This window comes from Rhinolophus sinicus, linkage group LG12 (assembly GCF_036562045.2).
Source record: "Rhinolophus sinicus isolate RSC01 linkage group LG12, ASM3656204v1, whole genome shotgun sequence".
In the NCBI taxonomy this organism is placed as follows: domain Eukaryota; kingdom Metazoa; phylum Chordata; class Mammalia; order Chiroptera; family Rhinolophidae; genus Rhinolophus; species Rhinolophus sinicus.
Genome location: NC_133761.1, coordinates 11,883,450 through 11,907,050, shown reverse-complemented (window position 1 = coordinate 11,907,050; position 23,601 = coordinate 11,883,450). Strand labels below are relative to the sequence as shown.

Here is a 23,601-nt window from a genome sequence, read left to right as displayed (position 1 = left end):
TGGGGCACGCGTCCTCATCATTTCCCAGCTCCTCTATCTGGTCTGGTTCATTTTGCATCTTCATTGTCTCAAGCCTGTTTGGCACTTGCAGTTTCCGCTGTCTGCTCTTTCTTCTGAGCTTTCCTATAATTAGATGAACCACATTTGCCACTGCCAATTACAATATGTCTGTGAAAAAGAAATGGTGATATGTTTGTGCTTTGCAGGTTTTGATGAGCAATTAGGCTTTTTCGAGCATATGGAGCTGATGTGTCAGTCAGCCAATAAACATTTATCAAGAACCCACTGTATATGACACACTGCTTGAGGGGCTTGGAGAATGGAATGAAGTAAACAAACACTTCCTCTTGGCCAACTCAGACACACACCCCCAGTGAGGAGAACCTTCTGTTCCAAAGCAATGTTTAATAGCACATCTGACTCCCAAGGGGCTTGAAGGGTCATCTGGTCCAATCTCTGAGGCCCAGAGAGGGAAAGAGACTCATGCAGGGTCACACAGCAGAACCTGGTTTCGGGCTCAGTCCATGCATTTCTGCACTAAGCTTCCACAGAGGACGAGCCTTTTTCCAAGGACTGAAGGGTAGGAGAATGGCCACAGCAGCCGGGATCAAATCAGGGACAACTTCTTGAAAGATGTATGTGTTGAGCCAGGTCGTGAAGGCAGTGCAGGGTGGGCTACACAGTGAGCAAGACCCTTACCTTAGCAGACTTTCTAAGCCCTTTGTGTGAGATTTCAATAAAGCACAACTGTTCTCCTGCAGTTTTGTTAATTCCACATGCACAGGAAAGGACTGACACCTTTTCGTCTTGGACGTCTGCCTTCAAAAGACTTCATTTTCTGTTCACTGATAAAGACGTGGTGTCCATTTGATTAAATAGGAATCTGTCATTGTAGTCGTGCAAAATGGGGCATAATTACATCTCAGAGGGCCAGCATCTGATCACAGCCTCTCCTCTATTCCACTGCTGTATTTCTGGTGTCATTTTATCAGGCTGTGAGGATCTATTTACCTGTCTTTCTGCATCCTCCCTTCTATATTGTGAGCTTACGGAAATCTTATTAACCCATTCACTTTGTGGCATATCGTAAACGCACACTAAATGTGGGTTATCCTTGTGAATGGATGGATGTGTCATTTAACAAATAATGAAGTGTGGTAAAATACATCATCTTGGTTGCATTGTAAGCTGGAAATGTTGCTTTTGTTAAAATAACGACTTTTTTATGGAGAAAAGGGTTTTAATCAGTTACATAATTTGGCTGATGGTGATACTAGGTTGAATGAGGGAAAACGTTCTTTTAAAAAAGCAACTCAGATTCACCACTGAGCCGCATGTATCTCACTGGGGTGGTTGAGGCCCAGGCATCTCCTCTCTTTGCCTCATTCCCCACTTTCCTTCAACTACCACGTCCAGCTATACATGAAACACGCACGCCCTCCCTTTGCATTCCCACTCTCACATCCTGGTTCAAGCATTCGTCATCTCCTGCCTAGACTGTTATCTAGTCTGTCTGTATTCCAACTGCTCCAAGGAATTAAGGTAGTTTAATTATGAGAATGTCTTTCTGCTGAAATGAAATCTGTCTGCCTAGACTTACCTTCTATTCGTGGGTCATTTTTTTTTCCTTTTTCAATTGCAGCTGACATATAATATTATATTAGTTGTACAGCATCGTGGTTAGACATGTATATAATTTATGAAGTGATTCCCCCGATAAGTCTAGTACCCCCTGACATCATGCCTTGTTATTACAACAGTATTGACTATATTCCCTCTGCTGTACTTCACATCCCTGAATATATTTATAACTGCCAATTTGTACTTCTTAAAATCCCTTCAGAGAAAGACAAACACCATATGATTTCATTATATGTGGAATCTAGAAAAAAAAAAAAATCAACGAACAAATCAGAAACAAACGGGGGGCAGCCGGATGGCTCAGTTAGTTGGAGAACAGGCTCTTGGCAACAAGATGGCCGGTTCGATTCCTGCATGGGATGGTGGGCTGTGCCCCCTGCAGCTAAGACTGAGAGCGGTGACTGGACCTGGAGCTGCGCTGTGCTCTCCATAACTGGACTGAAGGACAATGACTTGGAGCTGATGGGCCCTGGAGAAACACACTGTTCCCCAATATTCCCCAATAAAAAAAAAAATTTTTTTAATGAAAAAAAAACACACAAAAGAAAAACAGAAACAAACTCAGATACAGAGAACAAATTGATGATGGCTGCCAGACAGGAGGGGTGTTGGGGGGATGGGTGAATAATGACTGTCTTACAGATGAGGTAATTGTGTGGCATTGTCGGTCTTCCTTGCCTCTCCTCTTCCTTCTAACCAGCACTTGTTCTGTGTGTGGTAGGTCCCTTCATCTGGGCTGCAAGGGCTCCCTCCCATTGACCCGCCGGATGTCACCCAGATCTACTCGGTTCCTGCCAGCATTCGGCCAGTGCTGAGTAAATACCGAGTGGAGGTATGGTGCCCGAAAGGATTGAGTTAATCTTTGAGACTAAAGGGCAGTATGGTGCATTGTATGAGGGAATTGTGGGGTGGAAAGGAGATATAGGTGGTCAGACAGAGCCCTCACGTTACTGCCCAGTCCTTTCCTGGAAGGACAGACGGTGGTTCTGGGGCAGCATGTCTGGCTTTCCTGCTGGCTCCTCCCTTGGTCTTTGAACGGCCCCTCTGCTGGTCCTCTCCACAGGTTCTCTTCTGGGGAGTCCGAGAGATGAAGAAGGTGCAGCTGCTGTCGGTGGATCGTCCTCAGGTTGTCATCGAGTGTGGGGGACGAGGTGTCAGGTCCTGTGTGATCCAGAGCTACAAGAACAACCCAAACTTCAACGTCCAGGCAGACGCTTTTGAAGTGGTGCGAGCCCCCCGTCCTCCCACGTGCGCACCCCTTCATTCTCACTCATGGGATCCGCTCCTTCATTAACTGGCTTCGGGAGATGTTTTCAAATTTGGGGAGGCCACTACCTGCAAGGAAGAACAGTCTAATTTAGTGAAAAACCACAATTGCAGAATGGGATACAATAGATGTTTGTTGTTTTGTTTTGAAAGGTTCCAGCTTAGATCACACAGTTCAGTCAAATCAGGTTTACCGTGGTTCCCCAAGCGTAGCCCCCATTCATCAGCACCAGTGTTACCTGGGAATTTGTCAGACATGCAAATTTGCAGGCCCTACTGCAGACCTACTGAATCAGAAAGTGTAGGGGGCAGGGGCCCAGGCATCTCTGGTTTAACAAGCGCCCCCACGCTACCCTATTATGCAGGCTAAAGTTCGAGAACCCCTAGCTTAGAAGATACCCTCACAAAACATATTTTAATGGTTGAATGTTTTTTAAAAAATGATTTTTATAGACCCTGTTTCCCCAAAAATAAGACCTAGCTGGACAATCAGCTCTGATGCGTCTTTTGGAGCAAAAATTAATATAAGACCTGATAGTATATATTATATTACATTACATTACATTACGTTATAAGACCCGGTCTTATAGTAAAATAACACCAGGTCTTATATTAATTTTTGCTCCAAAAGACACATTGGAGCTGATGGTCTGGCTGGGTCTTATTTTCGGGGAAACACGGTAGCTTGTCAGTAGTTTGTTTATATGTGAACTTATGCTTCTAAAGTGATGTGGGGGCTTTTTGGTTGTTTTTTTTTTTTTTTTTTTTTTTTTTGGCATCTGTGCTTTTGTTTATTTCAATATTTCAACATACTTTTTTGTGTGCTCTGATTTGGAACTAACTGTGAAGAAAGTGTTTGCTTTATCCAACCCAGTCAGTCAGTGCCAATGGACACATTTGCTAACTCTGCAAAGAGTGGAATTCAAGAATGTGCACGGTGTTTGCAAACCTTTCACACCAAGCTTTGTTGAGCTTCGGGGGCTTCCAGGGAAACAAGTGGGCAGGGCACTGGCCCCTCACCCTCAGCTGCATTTTAAATGGCTCACCTTTCAACTGATTGATTATCTTGGGCCTGTGCTCAAACATTCATTGGACATGAGAGTGCGCCTGGTAAATAACGACAAAATAAGAAGTTTGACAACTACTGCCATTTGGAAGTTTGTGATTTTTTGCAATTGAAACGTGGGATGAACTGTTAGTGCCACTCCTCATGTTTTGGGTGATTAGTCCCTGGCCGGGGAAGGCAATACTCCAGATTTCTGGCAAGCTGCAGGGGTGGCCTGGGAGGACAGAATGACAAGGCGGGGACAGAGGGAGGATGGGTGCCCAGCTTGCTTTGGTCCTGCCCCTACGTAGGTCAGCAGGGCATCAGCAGCCAGGCTGAGCCCAGGTGCTCTCCCCCCTCCCCCACTTCATTGCGGCCTCTCCTCCCAGGAGCTGCCTGAGAATGAGCTACTGCACCCACCCCTGAGCATCTGCGTGGTGGACTGGAGAGCTTTCGGGAGAAGCACGCTGGTGGGCACCTACACCATCAACTGTTTGAAGCAGTTTTTGTGTCAATCCAGGGAGCCCCTGGCCCTCACCTCCCAGGTGGATGGAACCCACGCTGAGCAAGGTAGGAAGCACCTCCTAGATGCTGGAGCTGCAGACTGCAAGGCCGGCTGTGGTGCCTGCAGGTGGCCCCACACAAAAATGCCCCACTGTCAAGTGAATCTTTCTGAAGAATTTGCTCCTAATGTCCCCTCTCCTTCTTTAGTGGCCAGATTCTGGCTTTAAGACTGACACCAGGGTCAACCGCTCCAAGAAGGCTTCCTTGACTATTACGCATGTTCCCTCCTGCCTCCACTCCCTGACATTTGGCTTTGCTTGATGGGACTTCAGTTTATTCTGCTTGGGATCTCAGGTGCACAGAGTTGAGTTCCTTGCGCTTCTCGGTTCGTGCTGAATGATTATCACTGGTCTGGTCAAAGCTTCTCCTATATCCACCCCCTCCAGTGCCTCGCCCCACTGTGGGCTCCACAAGGCCAATCCTTACAAAATACAAATCGGTTTCATTTGCATTTCTGAAACAGTGCTGTAACCTTCCTCTGGTTTCCTACTCTTTTCACTCCAAGCTGTTTTAAGATCTACCCATACGGCTGTGTTAGCTTGTTACCACTGCCTGCTGCACCTACCCCAGTTTGCTTTACGTTTTCCTTTGTATTGGACCCCTAGGCTGCCCCCAACTCCCCACTTCCGCAAACAATGCTGTGATAAATGACCACAGCTCATTAACATTACCGTGAGGGATCAATAACAAACACGACCATTTATCGATTACCTATTATGCACCAGAAGCCTTACATCCTGATCTCGTTTATCTCTCCCCCACCCCCGTGAGATGGGTCTTTTCACTGGCATTTTATAAATAAGGAAAATGAGGTTCAGAGATGTTAGGAACTTGCCATATTTGCATGCAGATCTGTCTGATTCCCAGTATTGGGTCCCTGAAATGACCACCCTGGATTGTAGCCCAGTTGCCTGACCCGATGTGCTTCCATTTCAGCTATTTCAGACTCGCTAATAGTCACTGAGCCCTCTGGGACCCTCAGGTCCTCCCAGGAACCCCCAGCAGATCACGTCTATGTGGATATTGAACCGCCTACCACAGTGGTGCCTGACTCTGCACAGGTTCCACAGGCCAGTGTGACAGACATCCCAGATTCATCCCCTATGCTGGAGCCTGAACACAAACCAGCAGCCCAGGAGCCACCCACAGGGGGAAAAGCTAAGGTCAGAATATGATCCCTCTTTCCATTAATCGGCTCGTTAGAGTTTGTATTAGAGGTTCTACATACTAATCCTCCCACCTACTAGCTGTGGGACCATGGGCAAGTGACTTCACCTTTCTGAGCATCAGTTTCCTCATCTGTAAAATGGGGATATCGACACGCACTTCACAGCACTGTTATAGAATTAAATAAGTCAATGTATATGAAATGATAGTGCCAGTCAAATGGGACAGTAATATTTATTTGAACAGAAACTCTTCTGAATTCATTAGCTTGAAATGACAATGGTTTCTTTATCTAGGCCTAATCCACAGATCTTTAGAACCTACCTTGTACAAGGTCATGTGGGATGAAAAGATGTATCTTCTGGATTCTAAAAAGATGTGAGATTTCTCATCCCCATCCAGCTGAGAGTCTGGCATGGGAGATGGACAAGTACACAAAGAACCATAACACAAAGATGTGATTCATTCATCTAAGTCATAAATCTGTGTGCAAAAATCCTGACGTATCAATTGACTTAGAGAAGAAAGCCGTTTTTAGAAAGTCCCGAGAAATTGCCTGCCCAGCAAATGGTAAAGGCTGAAATAGAAAGCAGAGGCGGATAGATGAATGGGTGTTTGCTCAGGCTGTTCCCATCTCACCCAGGTTCAGAGTGACCCCCTATGACACCCAAGGGGTCCTCTTCATCCCACCAGCGTTGCGCCTGCCACTATATGTTAGACTTCCCAGTTTAAGTGTTTGTGGCCACGATAGAACTGTGGGCCCCACCAGGCTAGAGATGGTTGTTGTTTTTTAAACATCTCTGTATTTCCTGTACTTGATAGACAGGCTGGCACATAATAGCTCTGTACTCAAGAGACGTCTGAGAGGGAATGGATGAAGGGTTCATGCTGTGTCTTGCATAGATATAGCCTCCTCCACGGGGAAACTGTCTCCCCCACAAATGCTTCCTTTCCGCCATACACGTATCACTGCCTCTCCCATCCCATCACTTACATTGTAGGTGTCATTTATTTGTACCACTTCGAATCAGAAATAATGCTAAAGGAGACCTGTCTATATTATGTCACTTAATCCTCATAACAGTGACGTGGGCAGGTGTTATTGTCACTCGTTGAGGAAACTGAGCCTCAGCAAGTCCATATTAATTGCTTAATGATTTATAACCCAGGTCTGTCTGAAGCTAATGTCCTTTCCACGATACCACGTTGTATCATATGCCTGTCTCCTCTCCTGAACACTAAGCCTCCCAATGCAGGGATTATGTCTAATTGTCCTTATATCCCCTCTGTCCAGCACAGTATCTCACTTCTACTTAATAAGTGTTTGCTGAATAAACAAATGAATGGATGACCAAATTATTAAACATTCATTTACTGAAGTGGGACAGAGAACTGCAACCATAAAACCTGTCAATACCTCCATCCACCTTGCAGAGTGTACCAGGAAGCCAGTCAGCCACCAGCATGCAGATCCATGAGGCCTCACTAACCATCCATCTTCATACCTTGCCAGGATGCCAGGAAACCTTCCCAGAGGTCCAGCAAAAGGAGAAAGAGAACCATAGCAGATGAATCTGCTGAGAACGTCATTGACTGGTGGTCCAAATACTATGCTTCCCTGAAGAAAGCACAGACGGTAGAGTCTCCCCTGGCTGTGACAGTGACAGGACTCAATAGGAAAGCACAGCACCCTCTACTCTCCCCCCAAATCCCACATTATCCCCTCTTTTAAGTTCCACTATTGGTAAGCCTGACTCAGGTGTGATTCTGTTAACTGTAGAAGGTTCAAAATCTGAGAGGACAGGGCTCCAGAATTGCTATATCCCCACCCTCTGGCTAGAGCTGGCCCTAGGACCACAGGTTCTGATATAAATGCTGGAAGGACGTGCAGTCCAGCCTGACACCTGGAGAATCTGCCCAGCAGTCAGACCCGGAGAGGTCCAGCCAGGAGGAATGGGGTCTCTGGACAGGTGGGCATCAGCAATGGGGGCTTCAACTACACCTGGACATACCCAGGTGACAGGGCCCTAGGTCTTCGGCAGGACTCTAAATTCATATGGGGGACTATCAAGGTAAAGGCAGAGATCTTGGCTTTAGCAAATGGGAATAATCAGCAGCTTGCCAGAGCCAGGCCTCATGCACATGGAACAAGAAAGGGATCGAGTTATAAAGCTGGAGAACCAGTGGGGAGTGGGTCTGGGGATTCAGGCCAAAGCTCAGTGGCTGAATTAGGCAAGATGTCACTTCCCCGAGTAAGAAAAGAAAGGAATATTTATCAGGTATGATCATCGTACCTATGAATTGAATAGAAAGTTTTCTGATTCTTTAGTTTGGAAAGACCATAGTTGCTTCATCTAGGACCATCCATGAAGATTGATATATAGTTAAATAAATAAACCAAATGTGAGTCCCTGCCTCCAACCTCCTTCCTTTTTTTAAGCCCCTCCCCCTTTCTCTGCTAACCTCCTCAGTCTGTAGGATCAACCCAATGACCCAACAGGCCAATAGGTAAAACTCATAGCTCCAGACTCAGGTGATGCTGCAGGGAGATGAAAAAATACTGCGAGAGAGTTTGCTTTCCCACAGGCTGAGAGGAGGTTGTCCACAGAGGCCAAGGGCGTCTGCAGCCCAAAGCTCTTTTCTTGGTTGTGTGGGTCGCTCTTCTCTAGGGCACGCATCTCACTACACTAACTTCTAGGTCTTAGCAGTGAGGCTTCATCTGGGGCTAGTTAGACACTGTTCGAATACTCTTTAATAATGGCGTCCCTGAGAGTGGAGAAGGCTACGATAATTGGAACTCTTAGCAGTCAGGATTAATGAAGGAGGAATGCCAGTGTCCGTAATCTTGTTTCTCTCTTTTCTCAAAGGAAAAAGAGAGAGATCTCAAAGAGAAAAAAGGCAATACAGGTAAGTATAAGTAGCTGTTCTGGGGACAGCTGATCAGAGAATAAAGCCATTCGGGTGAGAAAAATTATAAAATGGAATCCATGGGAGGTATATTAGAGCACTACCCCCTTATTTCCCAAGTGAGGAAACCATCTCAGGAAGACGACAACTCTTTAAAAAGTCATGTTGCTGATTTGAGCTGGACTGGAACCAGATTCCAGGCTCCTGAATCCAGTTCAGTGCTGAAATCAACCCTTTGGCTCACGTCCCTACATTGACAGTCTTAATATAGAAACAACAGAGTGAAAATAGAACTGAGCTGAGATAACAGGCCAAAACCAACATGAAAAACTTTACTAGAGGTGACCTGGATTTAGGTTCCCAAACTCAGTTTACAAGGGTTGCATGGATCTGGTTTGGCAGAAATTAAATGAAAGAAGCCTCTGGGATTAGAAATGACCGCAAACTGGATTCAAGCCAATAGTAGGTCTTGACCTAAAAATCAACAGGAACACACACTGGCCAGCACTGTTTCAGGTGACACTGGTGGAAGTAAGAAAATCAGAGTCAGGCTCAGTGCCTCAGCCCACTCCTAGTTAGCGTATTTCATTCTAAGGCCAATCTCATGACATAAGCAATATTATCTTCATTTTGTAAATGATGAAACCAAGGTATGAGGAGGTTGAACAGCTCAAGTTTCCACAGCTAGAAAATAGCAGAACTAGAAGTCTGTCTCAGATTTCTAGAGGCTGCTCCTAAAAAATTAATGAATAATCTCTCTAACTACATTTGTCACTTTGTGCAAGACCCTTAGCATATTTGAGCCTCAGTTTGATGAACTAAATGACTCCCAAATTTCTAAACAGATCTGAGAAGGGATGTAAAAGCTTTGGAGTGAGTCCGTTCTGGGTCTCTTCTCTGCTAGTTGGATGACTGGGCAAAGTACTTACCCCTCTTTGCGTAGTTTACAGAATTCTTACGTCTACCAGGACAGGCCAGCACATTGTGTGGCCCCAGGCAATCTGTTGACATTGCATTGCTGTGTGAGTAACACTTCTGGCTGTCCTGCAGTGCACAGACTGCATGGCTATATGTATCAATCCTACAGCAAAATAGTGCTATTTCTTTTTGCAAACAAGGGTCATGACCCATACCAGAGCAAAGGGGAAGAGGGAGCTTGACTTAGTTTCTTCTCATCTCAACAGCCATGAGAAGTCTAACAATTTCCACTAAATATCTATAGAGGCAACATCAGATGAGGTCGTGGTGAATATAGATGGCCCGAAGAAGAAGAAAGACAGAATACTCAAGAAGAAACTCAAAGAAGATGAAATCCCCAACCTGGCAGTCTTGAAGGTATGTGGACACAACCATGGCAGCCATGGATGGGGTGGGAAGCTCAGAAGGGGAATTCTGTTGGTACTTCAGTCAATCCTACTAATACCTTTGTCTGAACTTACTTTGTCTACATGATAATCATTGATGCAGAGAAACTTTAACAAGCATGCAAGCCAAGACAATGGAGCTTGCTAATTTTCCATTTCCTACATCCTCATATTGAGAAGGGGCATGACTTCCGTTGGTTAGCCTGAATCCAGGAAGGTGATTTAGAGTGTATGAGTTCTCCTGGGCTCACCTCTTGGAGCTTAATGTCATCATGCAGATGTGTACACAGTCAGAAGAGCAGGAGTTTCACCTCTAACTCAAGTCAGTTCTATCAGACCAATTTTAACATTAGCCAGAGGCTATTAGCTAGAGACATATTTATGGATATGAAAATTGGGAGAGCGAAAATTATGTATCTAGATAACAAATTTAGATAAGTCATTTTGATAGGCAATTTGAATAAATGATTTAATTATATTACCAAACCTAAAACTCAATTCAATTTTTCATTTCTAAAGTATGTATATAATTTCCTGCTTGGAAAATCCATGTTGATATGCATTACAATAAAAAAAATATTCCACCACTTTATATGTGTTAAGAATTAGATGCTTAATGAACATGTATTGATTTGAATGTCCTCAAAATATCTGTAGTAGTCTATAATCTAACAACCAATGTCAGCACTTACCTGTAAAAAGGTTTGTCATATGTATACTTGTATTTAAAAACATTTTGGGTTTAGCTATACTTCTTGGAATTTCAAAGTTTATCAAAAAGGTTTTTATAAATTTCAGCATGGCAGTTAGTTCCAGGAATGCTGAGTCAATCATATTCCTTATTTTGCTAAAGATCAATTAATGGTAGACTAGGTTTTTCCAACGGGTGTATATCAAGGCTGGCTTTGGAGAACCTTGACATTTCCCCTTAAATAAACCCTGGGCCTTCCTTTCTCTGAGCACTCTCTTTTCCCTTCTCTCTCAAGATATACGATGGTGACCTCGAGAGTGAATTTAACAATTTTGAAGACTGGGTGAAAACTTTTGAGCTCTTCAGAGGCAAATCTACGGAAGACGACCAAGGCCTTGATGGAGACCGAGTCATAGGAAAGTTTAAGGCAGGTTCTGAAGTTAACTCTTTTATTTGGCTCTCCGGTCCATAAATGTCCAACATGACCGCATTATGTTAATGAGGGATTGTGGTGTGGGACGTGTGTAAGGAAAATCCTTCATCTTGACACAAGACCCTCCCTAGAAGCCCACAAGACCTAGCCCAAGTCTTTTGAGATGTTTGGTTCACGGCCAGTGGCTGGAATTCAGTCCCATGGACTGTAAGGAGACAGAGTTGTTACCTAAAAAGATCAGGGAATTTTACTTTGCTTTTCCCACTCTTGACCTACCAAATGTATGAGTTATGCAAATGTACCAGTTGGATGATTAAACTAATCAAACAACGCAACTGCTTCATCTGGCAGACGTATGGTGTCAGCATCACAAAGTAGCAATCAATACGTGCTATGCTGGGCCCTTCATATGCAGTGTGGAGGTTGCAGTTTGCCCACATGCATTTGGACCCTAGTTATCATACTAAGCAGCGTCATGACCTTGAGCAGTACTTGACCTCCTTAAGCCTCGGTCACAGCACCTGAAAATGGGAATACTGTAGTCAGGATTGAATGAGATAGCGGAAAAAGGACAAGCTCAGCCACTCCATGGAAAAGGCACTCAGTATCCCATCTGACTCTTCATGTTCCTCACATAACAGTGTGGGGGGAGGGTGTTACTGTGCCAACACGGATTCACTGATGGAACATGAAGCTCAGATAAAGGAGGTTATGTGACTTTCCGAATGATACGCCAAGGGCCAGGGGAGTGCCAACCCCGGTCCTGTTGGATCTCAGGCTGTGCCCATTTCCCCAGTGCTATGCCCTCTTAAGTTTTTTGGTGGGCATATGACTATGTCATTTCAATGGGTTGCACTTTGTGGTTCCAGGGCTCCTTCTGCATTTACAAAATCCCTGAGGATTCCAGCACCGAGGACGGCGGGCAGCTGAGAATCCTGCAAGGGATTCCCCCCAACCACCCCGTGAAAGTCCTGATCAGGGTGTACATCGTGGCGGTGAGCTCTCTTGTTTACGCCGAGGGGCTGTCGCAATCTGCTCGGGCTGCCATGACAAAATGCCACAGCCTGGGTAACTTAAACAATAGATGTTTATTGTTTCACAGGTCGGAGGCTGGGAGTCCATGGTCAAAGTACCGTCAGGGCTGGTTTCTGGGGAAGCTTCTCTACCTGGCTTGGAGATGGCCACTTTCTTGCTGTGTCCTCACATGGCTTTTCCTCTGTGTGTGCATCCAGAGAGAGAGAGAGAGAGAGAGAGAGAGAGAGAGAGAGAACGAATGTCAGGATTATGGGAGTCAGGGCTTCAACATATAAATTTTGAGAGGACATAGTCAGTCCGTAACAGGAGGTATGAAGGTTGGGTGGTAACATGGCCATTTACTGACTGGCCTTTCACTCAGAGAAAATACTTCCCAGGCATATAGGACTTCTCTGTGTAGTTTCAGTTCATCCCTGGCTTTGCTGCTAACTGGGAAGGAAACCAAATATGCTGGAAATTGGCAGCTCACAGGCAAAACTGTTAGAACAGGGCAGCTGTTACTGTGAAATCTTCGCCCCACCCCACCCCCCGCCCCAACTATGGCTCTGTGGCAGAAAGAAATTTCATTTTGATGTATTTCTGAGAAAAAATATTATCTGCCCTTCTGTCTGAACATGAGAACACTAAACTTTAACTGTGAAACTTTTTGAACTGATTGCCAGCCAGGAAGCTCGGGACCAAATCTGATGCTCAATCAAAGAAATTGTCTGCCGAACCTTTATGGTTTATGCATTTGTTTTTATCTTCTGACCTTGGAGTTGATTTTCATAATCTTATTTGATTGCGGTAGTCTTATTTTATATTAACTGTTTGCCTAAATTGCCTGCATCCTTTTTTAAAAAAATAGAAATGAAGCATAAAACAAAGACAAATGATTCTTTAATGCAAAGGAGGAACTAAATGTTCCCTTTCCATCATGCAGTTCTCATGTTTCCTTCACCATCATCTCCATGACCACGGTCAGAGAGGTTGAGATTAGAAGTACTTGTAAAGAATCACTGGCACTGCTGAGTAGTCTATATTAAACACCCACCCACAGGATACTTTAGACTAACCTTTTCTAAATTTTGTTCAGGAGGTCACTTGCATCTTGGGAGTTTTCTTTGGAGAGAGAATTAATATACGTTTCTTGGAAACAGATCATGTGTACAAATACATTTGAGAAATGGTGCACATAATATTTCTTCCTTTCACCAACCCCTGAGATTCACAAAGTTCATTAGCACATTCAAGGCTCTGAGAATTCCAGAAGCAAAGAAACCTATTTAATGGTTGAAACTTTAACCGAATTTTTAAAATTTATTGCCCCACACCTTCCTCCCACCCCGCCCCACAGAAAATCCTGCAGAACTGTGGGTCTATGGGACACAGTTTGGGGAATCCAGAAATAGAAGTCATGAACAATAGAAGAAGAGGGAGAAGTTTTTCGGACCACAGAGACTGGGGACGGATGATTGATTGATTGATTGATTGATTGATTGATTGATTGATTCAGCAAATGTCCACAGCACATGTTCTATGTATCTGGTACCCCCTAGACAAAGGCCAGGAATGCAGACCAGGTTCCGGCTCAGGAAGCAGCGTGGGGGAGGAAGGGGCTTGGGCTGGAACCTGAGGACAAGCAAGACTTGAACAAATGAAGAGTCAGAGGGTGGTGGCCCTGGGTTGTGGGAAGTAGGATAAATGCACTGCGATTGTGGGCCGTCCGTGCTTTTCACGGACATTCTAGGGATTGTGGTTGTGTGGTTTGCTCTCTCACACTAAGATTTAATCAATTAACTATGTAATACGTTAATTTAAAAATCTTTTAATTTAATAAAACACCAAGTGAAAAATAATCCTACTTAAAAGTTGCATAAAGAAATAAAAATCTCCCCATTTCTGCAATTCTACCCACCCACACCAGAAATAACTTACTATTTTATGTATATGCAAATACATCTATCTCTATTTCCACTTGTCTATAATTCCATCCAGGTTGAGATGGCAAATAGGATCCCTACATTGTGGTCAAGCTTGGCAAAACTAAATAGAGCCCTGCTTCATGCATTACATATTGACCTTCCGTTCTCTTTTCTTACCTCATAATGTAACTTGGGTGTTTTCCCAGATTGGTACATATTGGTCTTCCTCATTCTTCCTGGTGGCCTCCTAGTATTTTCCTGAGTTAGTGCCCGTTTATTCATTCATTTATCAAATATTAAGAAGACCTTGTTCGAGGTCCATATAATGAACAAGACCGACAGTACCCTTGCTTGCGTGGAGATTACATACTAGTCGGGGGAGGCTGGGGGGTTAAGAAGGTATAAAAATAAACAAAGAAATGGATAAATGAAATGAATGTCAGAGAAAACTGCTATGGAGAGAGTTAAAATTGGGGGATGTGACGACAGAAGTGACTATTTTGGATTGAGTTTCTCTCTAAGTAATTGACATATAAGTTGTTTACAAATGTGGCTATTAAACAATGTTCTAATGAACATCCTTGAAAATGGAGCTTTGTGTGCTTATGCCATTCTATCTGTGGGACAGAGTTCTGAAAATGGGATTGTTTCTCACTCAGTTCTCACCTCTGCAGAGTTGCTCCATCTTTTCAGTATCATTCCTCAGTAGTCCCTGCCACAGCCTTCTTTTACAAAGTGTTTGCTTGTGATGGTTTAATGCCCAGCTTGTCTGGAGTCAGACTTCACTCTGAGAAACAGATCATTACTCAACCAGTCAGTGCTAAGTGCAAGAGTGACAGGGTCATGAATTCAGAGCCCGTAACTCCTGGGAGGAGCCTTCAGGGGTCCACCCCATGATTTCACAGATAGCTCTCAGAGAGATGACGTGACTTGCCCAAGATCCCACGACTGGTTAGAAATAGAAGTAGAGCTCCAATTCATGACTTCGGCCTCCTGGTCCAGCATATTCCTCATTACTTTGCACTAAGTGCTGCTTTCCACTGGGGAGATGATTCCAGAGAAAGTTGAACTCGGGCAAAGCTGGTAACTTTTCTATTAACAGCAAAGCAGAGAGGCTAAAGCAGTGGTTTTTAGCCTTGACTGCACACTCATTAGGGAGCGTCTAAAAATCCCAAAGCCCAAGGCCAGTTAAATCAGAATATCTGGGGATGGAACTCAGTCAATTTTTTTTAAAACCTCCCGAGTGATCTCAGGGTGTGCAGCCAGTGTTGAGAACTATCCGGCCAAAGGGATTTCCTTTCTCTTCCCCAGGCATTTAATCTTAGCCCAGCTGATCCAGATGGCAAATCAGATCCCTACATTGTGGTCAAGCTTGGCAAAACAGAAATCAAAGACCGGGACAAATACATTCCCAAGCAGCTGAACCCAGTGTTTGGAAGGTTAGTGGCCGCTGGACTCATGTTGCGCTGTCCTGTGCCTTTGCTCCTGCTGCATATCTGTCGGGGGCTGCTGTGTGTACATGTGCGCGTCTGAGTAAATGGTGGCAGGAGGTTAAATGCTGAGTTCTGCTTGATCATAGCCAATCAATCTTAACCTTCACGGAGAAAGGCCAAATTCTTCATGTATTCCCTTCAGGAACTAGGTGGTACATGGTGAGCTTCATGCCCAGGGTTTTCCAAAATTTCTTCAATGTTGATCTTTTCTACATTCAGCCTCCTGCATGTCATCAGAGACGTTTCTGGTTTACAAACAAAGCAACCAAGGCCCAGAGAACCACTGGAGGCCCAGAGAGGTTTAGAAACATTTTCAGGTTCACACAGCTCATGAGCGGAGGAGAAGGGACCAGACTTTTGTTCTTGTCTCCTACCACAGGGATTTTTTTCCGTCATATCATTTTGCAGCTCATTCTGGGTGCAGTCAAAAAGTTGAACTGCATCCCCCACTTGTGCTTTGCTTTTCTGCAAAGTGTTTTAAAACACATTGCGTTTGTGAATGTTCGGGTGAACCATTCTCCAGTTCACGACCCTACCACCCCACTTGTCTTCTAACAGAGTGTGCCACACATTTGTGTTCCCTGCTCGAGTTTGTGCACCTGACGGCTGCTAACTTTGGAGTCAAGCAGACATGGGTTTTCATTCTGTCACATGCAGGCTGTGTAACTTTATGCAGGTGGCTTAACCTCTCTGATCCTAGTTTTCTTCATCTGCAAAGCAACAATAGTGACACTTGACTCTCAGGAACCTTTAGAAGACGAAATATATAGCACCTCACACATTGTCTACTCTAGCACATAGTAGATACTCAAAACACATTAGCTTCCTTTTTCTCTCCCTTGAGAGTCACTTTAGCAATGGGTGCATTTTAAGTATAATCAGCCTCCATCGGCCTCATTTAAATTCGTTTACATATTGTGATTACTTTGGACCCTTTGATATTTGATCAGCATGAGCCTCTTACACTTTATTGCTCCTGAGGAAATGAGAAAATAAATGATCTTGCCTGTTCAGGTTTATGAGAATAATTAAACAGATATCAGGGAAGCTTACCCTGATCCAGAGATGGCTTTATCATTACCTGCCATTTATGTAACTAGCACTTCATTTTGCCAAGTACTTTGTAGTCACTTTTTATTAGCTGCTTTCACCACAGTGCCATGAATTAGTTTTATTACCCCAGTTTATGGCTGTGGTAAACGGAAGAAGAGGATGATGGAATGTTCCCTTCTGCCTCTGGCATTACAGAGACTTTTCCAGTCGCCCTCCACGTGCGGATGCTTTGTTGGATGGGTATTTAATTGTTATTCAGGCTCCATCTTGCAGTGTTCCAGCAGGGAAAGCGGAGGGCTCCTGGGTCTGATTGGGGTCTGGGGGCTCCCTCTTTGGGATCTTGCCATAGGAGAGTGGCACAGGCTCCACCCCCTGGCACCTTGTCTGCTTGACTTTTCTTTATATCCTCTGACATGATTGATATGTTTGTGTTTATTGGTTGTCTCCCATCTCCCCACTGGACTGTAGGCTTCTCATAGGCAGACACTTGGTCTAGCCTGTTCAATGCCACAACCCCAGCACCTAGGACAGGGTGTGGCACAGAGCAGATGCTTCATAAATATTTGTAGAGCGAATCAATGAATGATGAATGGATGAAGGAACAGATGGATGGACAAACCTCCAGTTGTCATTGGGATTGAATGAGATCTTGTCAGTGCATCAGCCTGAGGTGGTACCTGTCTGCGGACAGTGGCAGTTCCTCATTTTCTGAATAACCACAGTACCTGGCACATAGTGGATATGTAATAAATGTGAAACGAGCAACTTAATAAACGAAAGAATAAATAACTGAACAAAGAAACAGTGGGACATCTTTACTCTGAAGCTTAGAGGTACCAAATATTTCAACAAGGCTGTTTTTACCCGATTCGTAGTGCATTCTCTTTCTTCCAACCATCATTGTATCTAGAGATCGTATCTCATGGACGCACAAATTGGGATAAGCCTAGTTCTTCCCTGGGTGACTGAAAGTCCAACCAAGGTGGGCTGCTTTGAGTAGTTTTTAATGACAGCTCCCGTGAAAATTCATGAGAGGTTAATCTGTGAGCACACAGCTTGGGGAGATGGGACAGAGCAATTGAGTCCTCTGTCACGGTTGCCAGGGGCGGTTAAGCACTTAATAAGTCCTTCCTCAGTGGCAGCAGCCTGGTGACAGCTAAGCTCAGATAGGAGGCTGGAGACTTCCTGTGAGAGCCTCTAGAATATTAATGACTGTTTGGAATCCAAATCCTGGAGCCCCAGGGAGGCAATGCTCTGTCTTCAGGTGGAAGCCCCGCATTTCTTCCCCTGCACAGCCATATCCCTGGCCTGCTAGAGATTCCTCAGTCGATTATAGCCACTGGAGCTGTCAAACACCTCTGGTTTTTTTCTCCCTGAGTTAATTGGCTCTGGGCTGTACTCTGATTTCAGTCCCTTCCACCCTGGAGAGTGAGAGTCAGGGTTCAGGGGATGTGACCAGGCGAGCAGCAGCCCAGACAGGCCCGGGGACATGCAAGGAAACAACGGGCCCTCATTCTCCCTTCCTCCCCACCTCCTCTCTCTCCCTTGCTCCCCGAGCAGCCGCCCCACCTTTTCTCAGTATAACAGAGTCCGGGAACAACTAGAGAAACACTTGTGCATCTTGATTTGATTTTCAGGGAGACATTTTCCTAAAATGTTGGGTTTCACTCAAAATTCAATTCTTCATTATCTTCTCTAATGCACAGTAGCACAGATAGTGCGTCGTCACAGGAAGTCCAGCAGCGCCTGTGCTCCCTTCAACACCTTGCACTGGTGTGGTTGGTGGAAAGAGCCAGACCCGGGACTCAGCAAACTGGCATTTATGCCAGTTAGGCCCGATGTATGCTCCTGAGCAAGTCTCTTGTATTCTCTGGATTTCTATTTCCTTATCGGTAAAATGAAGGGATTTGATATGTTCCCTGAGGTCCCGTACAGTTCAAGGAAACATATTACATGTCTACTCTCTGTAGGTGATTTGCCCGCTCCAACATGCAGAGGTGAAGAAGGCAGGTCTCTGTCCTGAAGGGGCTCAGAATCTCGTAGAGGCAGCATTCCAGTCCTGCAATTCTGTTTTTATGATTTTTCCAATCTTCGATAGGGTCTTCATCTAAAATAAACTCAGCTGGCATTCCCTAATGAAGCAAAAATGGAGGGGGGAAAGGGAATGGCAATTTGTTGGGTGCCAGATGAATGCCTAGGAGTCAAATGTATGCTTTCTAAAAGGCATATCACATTTAACCACCATGCTATAGTATAAAGAAGGTATTTATCCCCACTTACACATAAGGAGGCTGAGAGGGATGAAATAACGTTTCGCAGTTTTACAACCAGGAAGTTACTGATTCAAAAACCAGTATTGGAAATCAGTTATGTTTGAAACCAGTTTTGCTCTCACTTTAGTTGAAGACTGCAAGAGAGTCCATGAAAGAGATTATTGTCTACTGGGAATTGACAACAGAATTGGAATTGACAACAGTTTGTATCTCAGTGAAAAATTAAACCAAATAAATATCCACTAAGTAGTAACTGAGTTTCTGAGTGTTTAGTGAGTTCATATGTAGGCTAGCTAAAAGCAAAGCGAGGGAAAGTTCACTGTGTGGCCAAATATTGTTGACCCTTAAAGCCTCTACTTGGACCACAGGTCATTTGAGCTTCAGGCAACGTTCCCAAAGGACTCCCTGCTCTCCGTCCTGATCTACGACCATGACATGATCGGGACCGATGACCTCATTGGCGAGACCAGAATCGACCTGGAGAACCGCTTCTACAGTAAACACCGAGCCATCTGTGGCTTGCAGAGCCAGTACGAGATGTAAGTTCTTTCTCCTATGGAGACACCGCTGGCATTCCGAGACTGTGGCCTCAGCTTGTCCACGCTCTGGGAAGGCCAGCCAAGGCTCAACTTTAATATCTCAGCAGGGCTCCACGTCGGCAGGGCTGGTTTGGGGAAACTGTTCCCTGCACCAGAAGGTGGTGGGGTGGGGGAGGCAGCACTGATTTAGAACCCAAGGCAGGTTCTTCAAGAGTCAGGAGCTGAATTGTATGTGTTCATTCAATCAGCTGGGCCTGGTAGGCCTGGTGGGGAATGATGGTAGAAGGCAAATGATTAGTACAATACAAATGCCAACATCCCTGTTAATTATAACTAACATTTATGAGGGCTTATGATATACCAAGCACTTTACATGGAGTATCTCATTCAATTTTCTCGAACCTGATGAGGTGTTATCCCCATGTTAAAAATGAGGGAAGTGTGGGCCCAACTCTTACATTTTACAGAGATTTTGAATTCTGCTTCATTTGAAAATATAGACTACCAGTTTTATTTAAAAAAAAAAAAATGTTGTATCTGATATCTTAAAGAAAAAAAATGAAATCTTACAATTACAAATTTCAGCTAGGAAAATATGAAAAACATTCATCAGATTTTCACGGTATACTTTTAGAAATATTTTTCCTGACTATAAAATAATATACATTCATTGTAGAAAATTTAGGAAATACACAAAGTACAAAACAATGCTCAAATTATTCTATGCAGAGATAGGTGAAAATTTTTAATGCATTTCCTTTTAGTATTTTTTTCTATGCTATTTTTTCCTCAAAGGTGGACTCATACTGTCTGTGCAATTTTGTAAACTACTTGTTGCTCTTACCCTTATAAGCATTCTATAATGTCATCAAATATCATTTGAAAACATTATTTTAATAGCTGCATGGTGTTCCATCATATGAATTTATTGTGAAATGACACAACCAATTTGCCTTCCTGAATTTTAGGGCATTTGTATTTTTCTTCTGTATTCTATTAGAAATATTGCTGCTATAAGCACTCACATATAAAAGCCATTGCACACCCCTCTGATAATTCACTCAGTACGCATCCATAGACATGGATAATTCCATTGAAAGGAATGCACACTTTAAGTACTGTTAATATATATGTCCACATGGCTCTCCAGAAGGGTGGTGCCCATTTAGACTCACATTCACTGAGTCTGAAGGCCTGTTTCTTCCATGACATGATTTTCAGACAAGTCTCTACTGCTGGCCCGTCCTTCTCAGAGCCTAGAATGGCAGTTCAGTTTTGGAATTCTAGTGAATGTATAAGGCTCCTGAGGTGTTTACGTCACTCTCAAGTACCTGAGAGGGTACTATTCAGAGGGTGATTAACTGTCTCTGAAGTCAGAGAAGAAAGCCACAGGCCAACATGGGGCATCCTTTGTGCAGAAGAATTTCCTGACGGTGGAACTACCAGGGGGCAGGATAGTTTAGTCAGGGAAGTTATAACTTTTGTCCACTGAAGAGTTTTAAAAATAAGACATGAGCATCTATGTCTGGGGAAGCCTGTGTGTGGTGCTGGGCCTGGCCTGTATGGACTTTTCAGGATCCTCATATATCTCCGGCACAATGTAAGACAACTGCTTTCTAGCTATGTTTTGATTTATTGAAATGCTTAAACAACTTAAATTCTAATGAATCCTGTACGAAATGTGCAACAAAATCCAAGCTTATCTTGGGCCTGGCTCTTATGAAGGATTTCATTGCCACTTAATGACTTTTAAACAAACAGCTAGTTTTTAAACGAAGAAGGGATGGAAAGACACTCAGCAGCAGGAAAATCACTGATTAGAAAAATAGCACATCAACGCTTTCTGCCTGTGTCTTGAGTCTACAATGTGATTGGGGGAAGCTGAGGGGAGGAAAGAAGCAAAGGAGCTGAAAGAATGAACTAGGCTTTCTTCGTAGAATACATAGCAGCCAAGTGGCTATTCTGCCAGAAAGAAAATAAAAAACGAAGCAAAAACAACCTGCAAAGAAATCCATGGAGACAGAAAGCAAATGGGTGATTGCCAAGGGCCAGGCTAAGGAGGAATGAGGAGTAACTGCTGAATGGGTGAGGGTTTTCTTTTGGGGTGATGGAAATTTTTTTGGAATTAGATAGAGGTGGTAGTCGTACAACATTGTGAATGTACAAAATGCCACTGAATTGGTCAACTTTAAAATGGGTAATTTTATGTTATGTGAATTTCAGTTTTTTTAAGGTATAATTCTTTAAAAAAAAAAAAACTACTTGCAAAGGATTTTTATGTCAAGCTGCACAGGAGTCCTGCTTTTCATGAAAGCATGCATAGGCATAGGTAGTGACCAGAAAAGAGAGAAAACAAAACAAAACAACAAAAAACATTAGCCCCACGTGTGTAGATGACAACCTGAATCTGAAGGAAATGACACAGATCATATTTCAGTGGCCATTTTAATGGGGACAATGAGTGTGTCTTTCCTGGGGAAGCTGGGCCTCACCCTATCTGTCCTTCGTCCACTTTTCAGAGAAGGATACAATGCCTGGAGAGACACGTCCAAACCCACCGAAATCCTCACCAAACTTTGCAAAGACAACAGACTGGATGGACCCTACTTCCGTCCTGGGAAAATACAGATAGGAAACCAGGTTTTTTCTGGGAAAACAGTCTTCACTGAAGAGGACACTGGTAACTCCCCACAATGTATCCTGCTCATGTTGCTCTTCTTTCCAAAAGTCCTGCTTCTGATGGTATTTGTGGCTAGGAACATGGTCATCTATTGTAAAAGTAATGCCTGCTAATGGTCGAAATACGGAAAATGGAGATAATGAAAATCACTCATACTCCCCCAAATCAGAGATAAGCACGCTGCATGCTGCTCTATTTCCTTACAGTGGTGGTGTGTGTGTGGGGTGCAATATGTCACCTTTTTACAAAATTGTTAAGTGTACCATATATAGTTTTGTTTTTTATCCTGCCTTTGCTATTTTCAACAGACTATGACGATTCTCTTTTATTCTTTGAAACGATCATTGATAAGATACTATTTTATGGCTGTGCCATTACATTGTGTCCATTTTTTGTAGTGACACTTAATGCACCATGAACTTCTTTATACTTATTTTTGCACGTTTCTGATGTGTCTACAGTATTGATCACATGAATAGAATTGTGTCAGAAGTTCGGCAATGGCCTTAAAAAAGAATGTTATACAAATTATTGGACGCAACCCAAATTACCCCCATAAATGTTACACTAACAACTCTCCTATTTCAACACTAAGAAGTAGATTTTCCGCAGGAGCATGCCGGGAAGATCCCAGGGAGGCTTTCATAAACTTAGGAGGAGAAGAAAAGTCACCTTTATTTTATTGTCATGATACAGAGCATTCTTGTACTGTCGTCATCCGTGTCCATTTGGTGCTTAAAAGTTGCCTCTACATGGTACAGTGTTTCTGATGCAGGAATCCAATTAAGGACATGTGACGGATGTTTGGTACTGTTATGTTGGTCCCAACACTTTGATGCCAAGATTTCCTTTCACCATGTTGTTTTGACCCCAAGAACTTCTTGAAGGTTTTTACATGCAGAGTCAATTGACATTTAGATAGATAGGATATTAATGACATATTGATGAATTTCTGTTGAGAAAAATTCTTTTTCACAATATGATTTATCAAGCCAATGTAGTTCCTTGGTCAATATCCTATATCTCATGACTAAATAATTTTTTGCCCACCAAAAATCTGAAATGATGTTCATCAAGATCAGTTCTTGATGGATTAAACTTCATGACAAAGATTTAGTTCATGACAAAGATTACTTGTTTGTCCCTGTCAACTTTTACTGCTTGTAATTATTGCTATTGGGAGATATTTTTGTGCGTTCCCCCCCCTTTTTTTTAAACCAAATTCAACTTCCCTAGATTTGATTCTTTCTACAATGTTTGCCTTATTTTGCAAGTATTATATCTCCCATTATTTTTATCATGAATTGTCTTCTTTAGTAAAATGAGGGATGAAAGAATCTTTCCTGAGAGCAGGAGGTGGTAGGAGGGAGGTCCCAAGTAATAATGAGAGAAGACTTCCGTGAATAGATATTGTGCCCATTTCACCCCCTCGTCACCACTTGTCACCCCAATTCCCTAGGCCTTCTCACACTATTGTGTTAGCAAACGGTTTTATATCTCCAGGAAACATACCCTCTCCAGTATCTTGAAGTCAAGCTTGTGATTC

At 43.5% G+C, this 23,601-nt stretch overlaps 1 protein-coding gene across 4 annotated transcripts in view; it reads left to right on the top strand.

Annotated features, from left to right (window-relative positions):
- The window catches only part of FER1L6 (fer-1 like family member 6), a 132,986-nt gene that overhangs the window by 94,812 nt on the left and 14,573 nt on the right, over window positions 1-23,601 (top strand). For all 4 annotated transcript variants that reach the window (XM_074316373.1, XM_074316372.1, XM_074316371.1 and 1 more), the window contains 12 exons: window positions 2,363-2,473; window positions 2,705-2,866; window positions 4,342-4,522; window positions 5,453-5,679; window positions 7,197-7,319; window positions 8,551-8,590; window positions 9,813-9,925; window positions 10,941-11,072; window positions 11,948-12,073; window positions 15,329-15,456; window positions 19,205-19,375; window positions 21,895-22,055. In XM_074316373.1, the coding sequence (XP_074172474.1) occupies window positions 2,363-2,473; window positions 2,705-2,866; window positions 4,342-4,522; window positions 5,453-5,679; window positions 7,197-7,319; window positions 8,551-8,590; window positions 9,813-9,925; window positions 10,941-11,072; window positions 11,948-12,073; window positions 15,329-15,456; window positions 19,205-19,375; window positions 21,895-22,055 (1,675 nt within the window). The remainder of the gene's footprint in view (window positions 1-2,362; window positions 2,474-2,704; window positions 2,867-4,341; window positions 4,523-5,452; window positions 5,680-7,196; window positions 7,320-8,550; window positions 8,591-9,812; window positions 9,926-10,940; window positions 11,073-11,947; window positions 12,074-15,328; window positions 15,457-19,204; window positions 19,376-21,894; window positions 22,056-23,601) is intronic.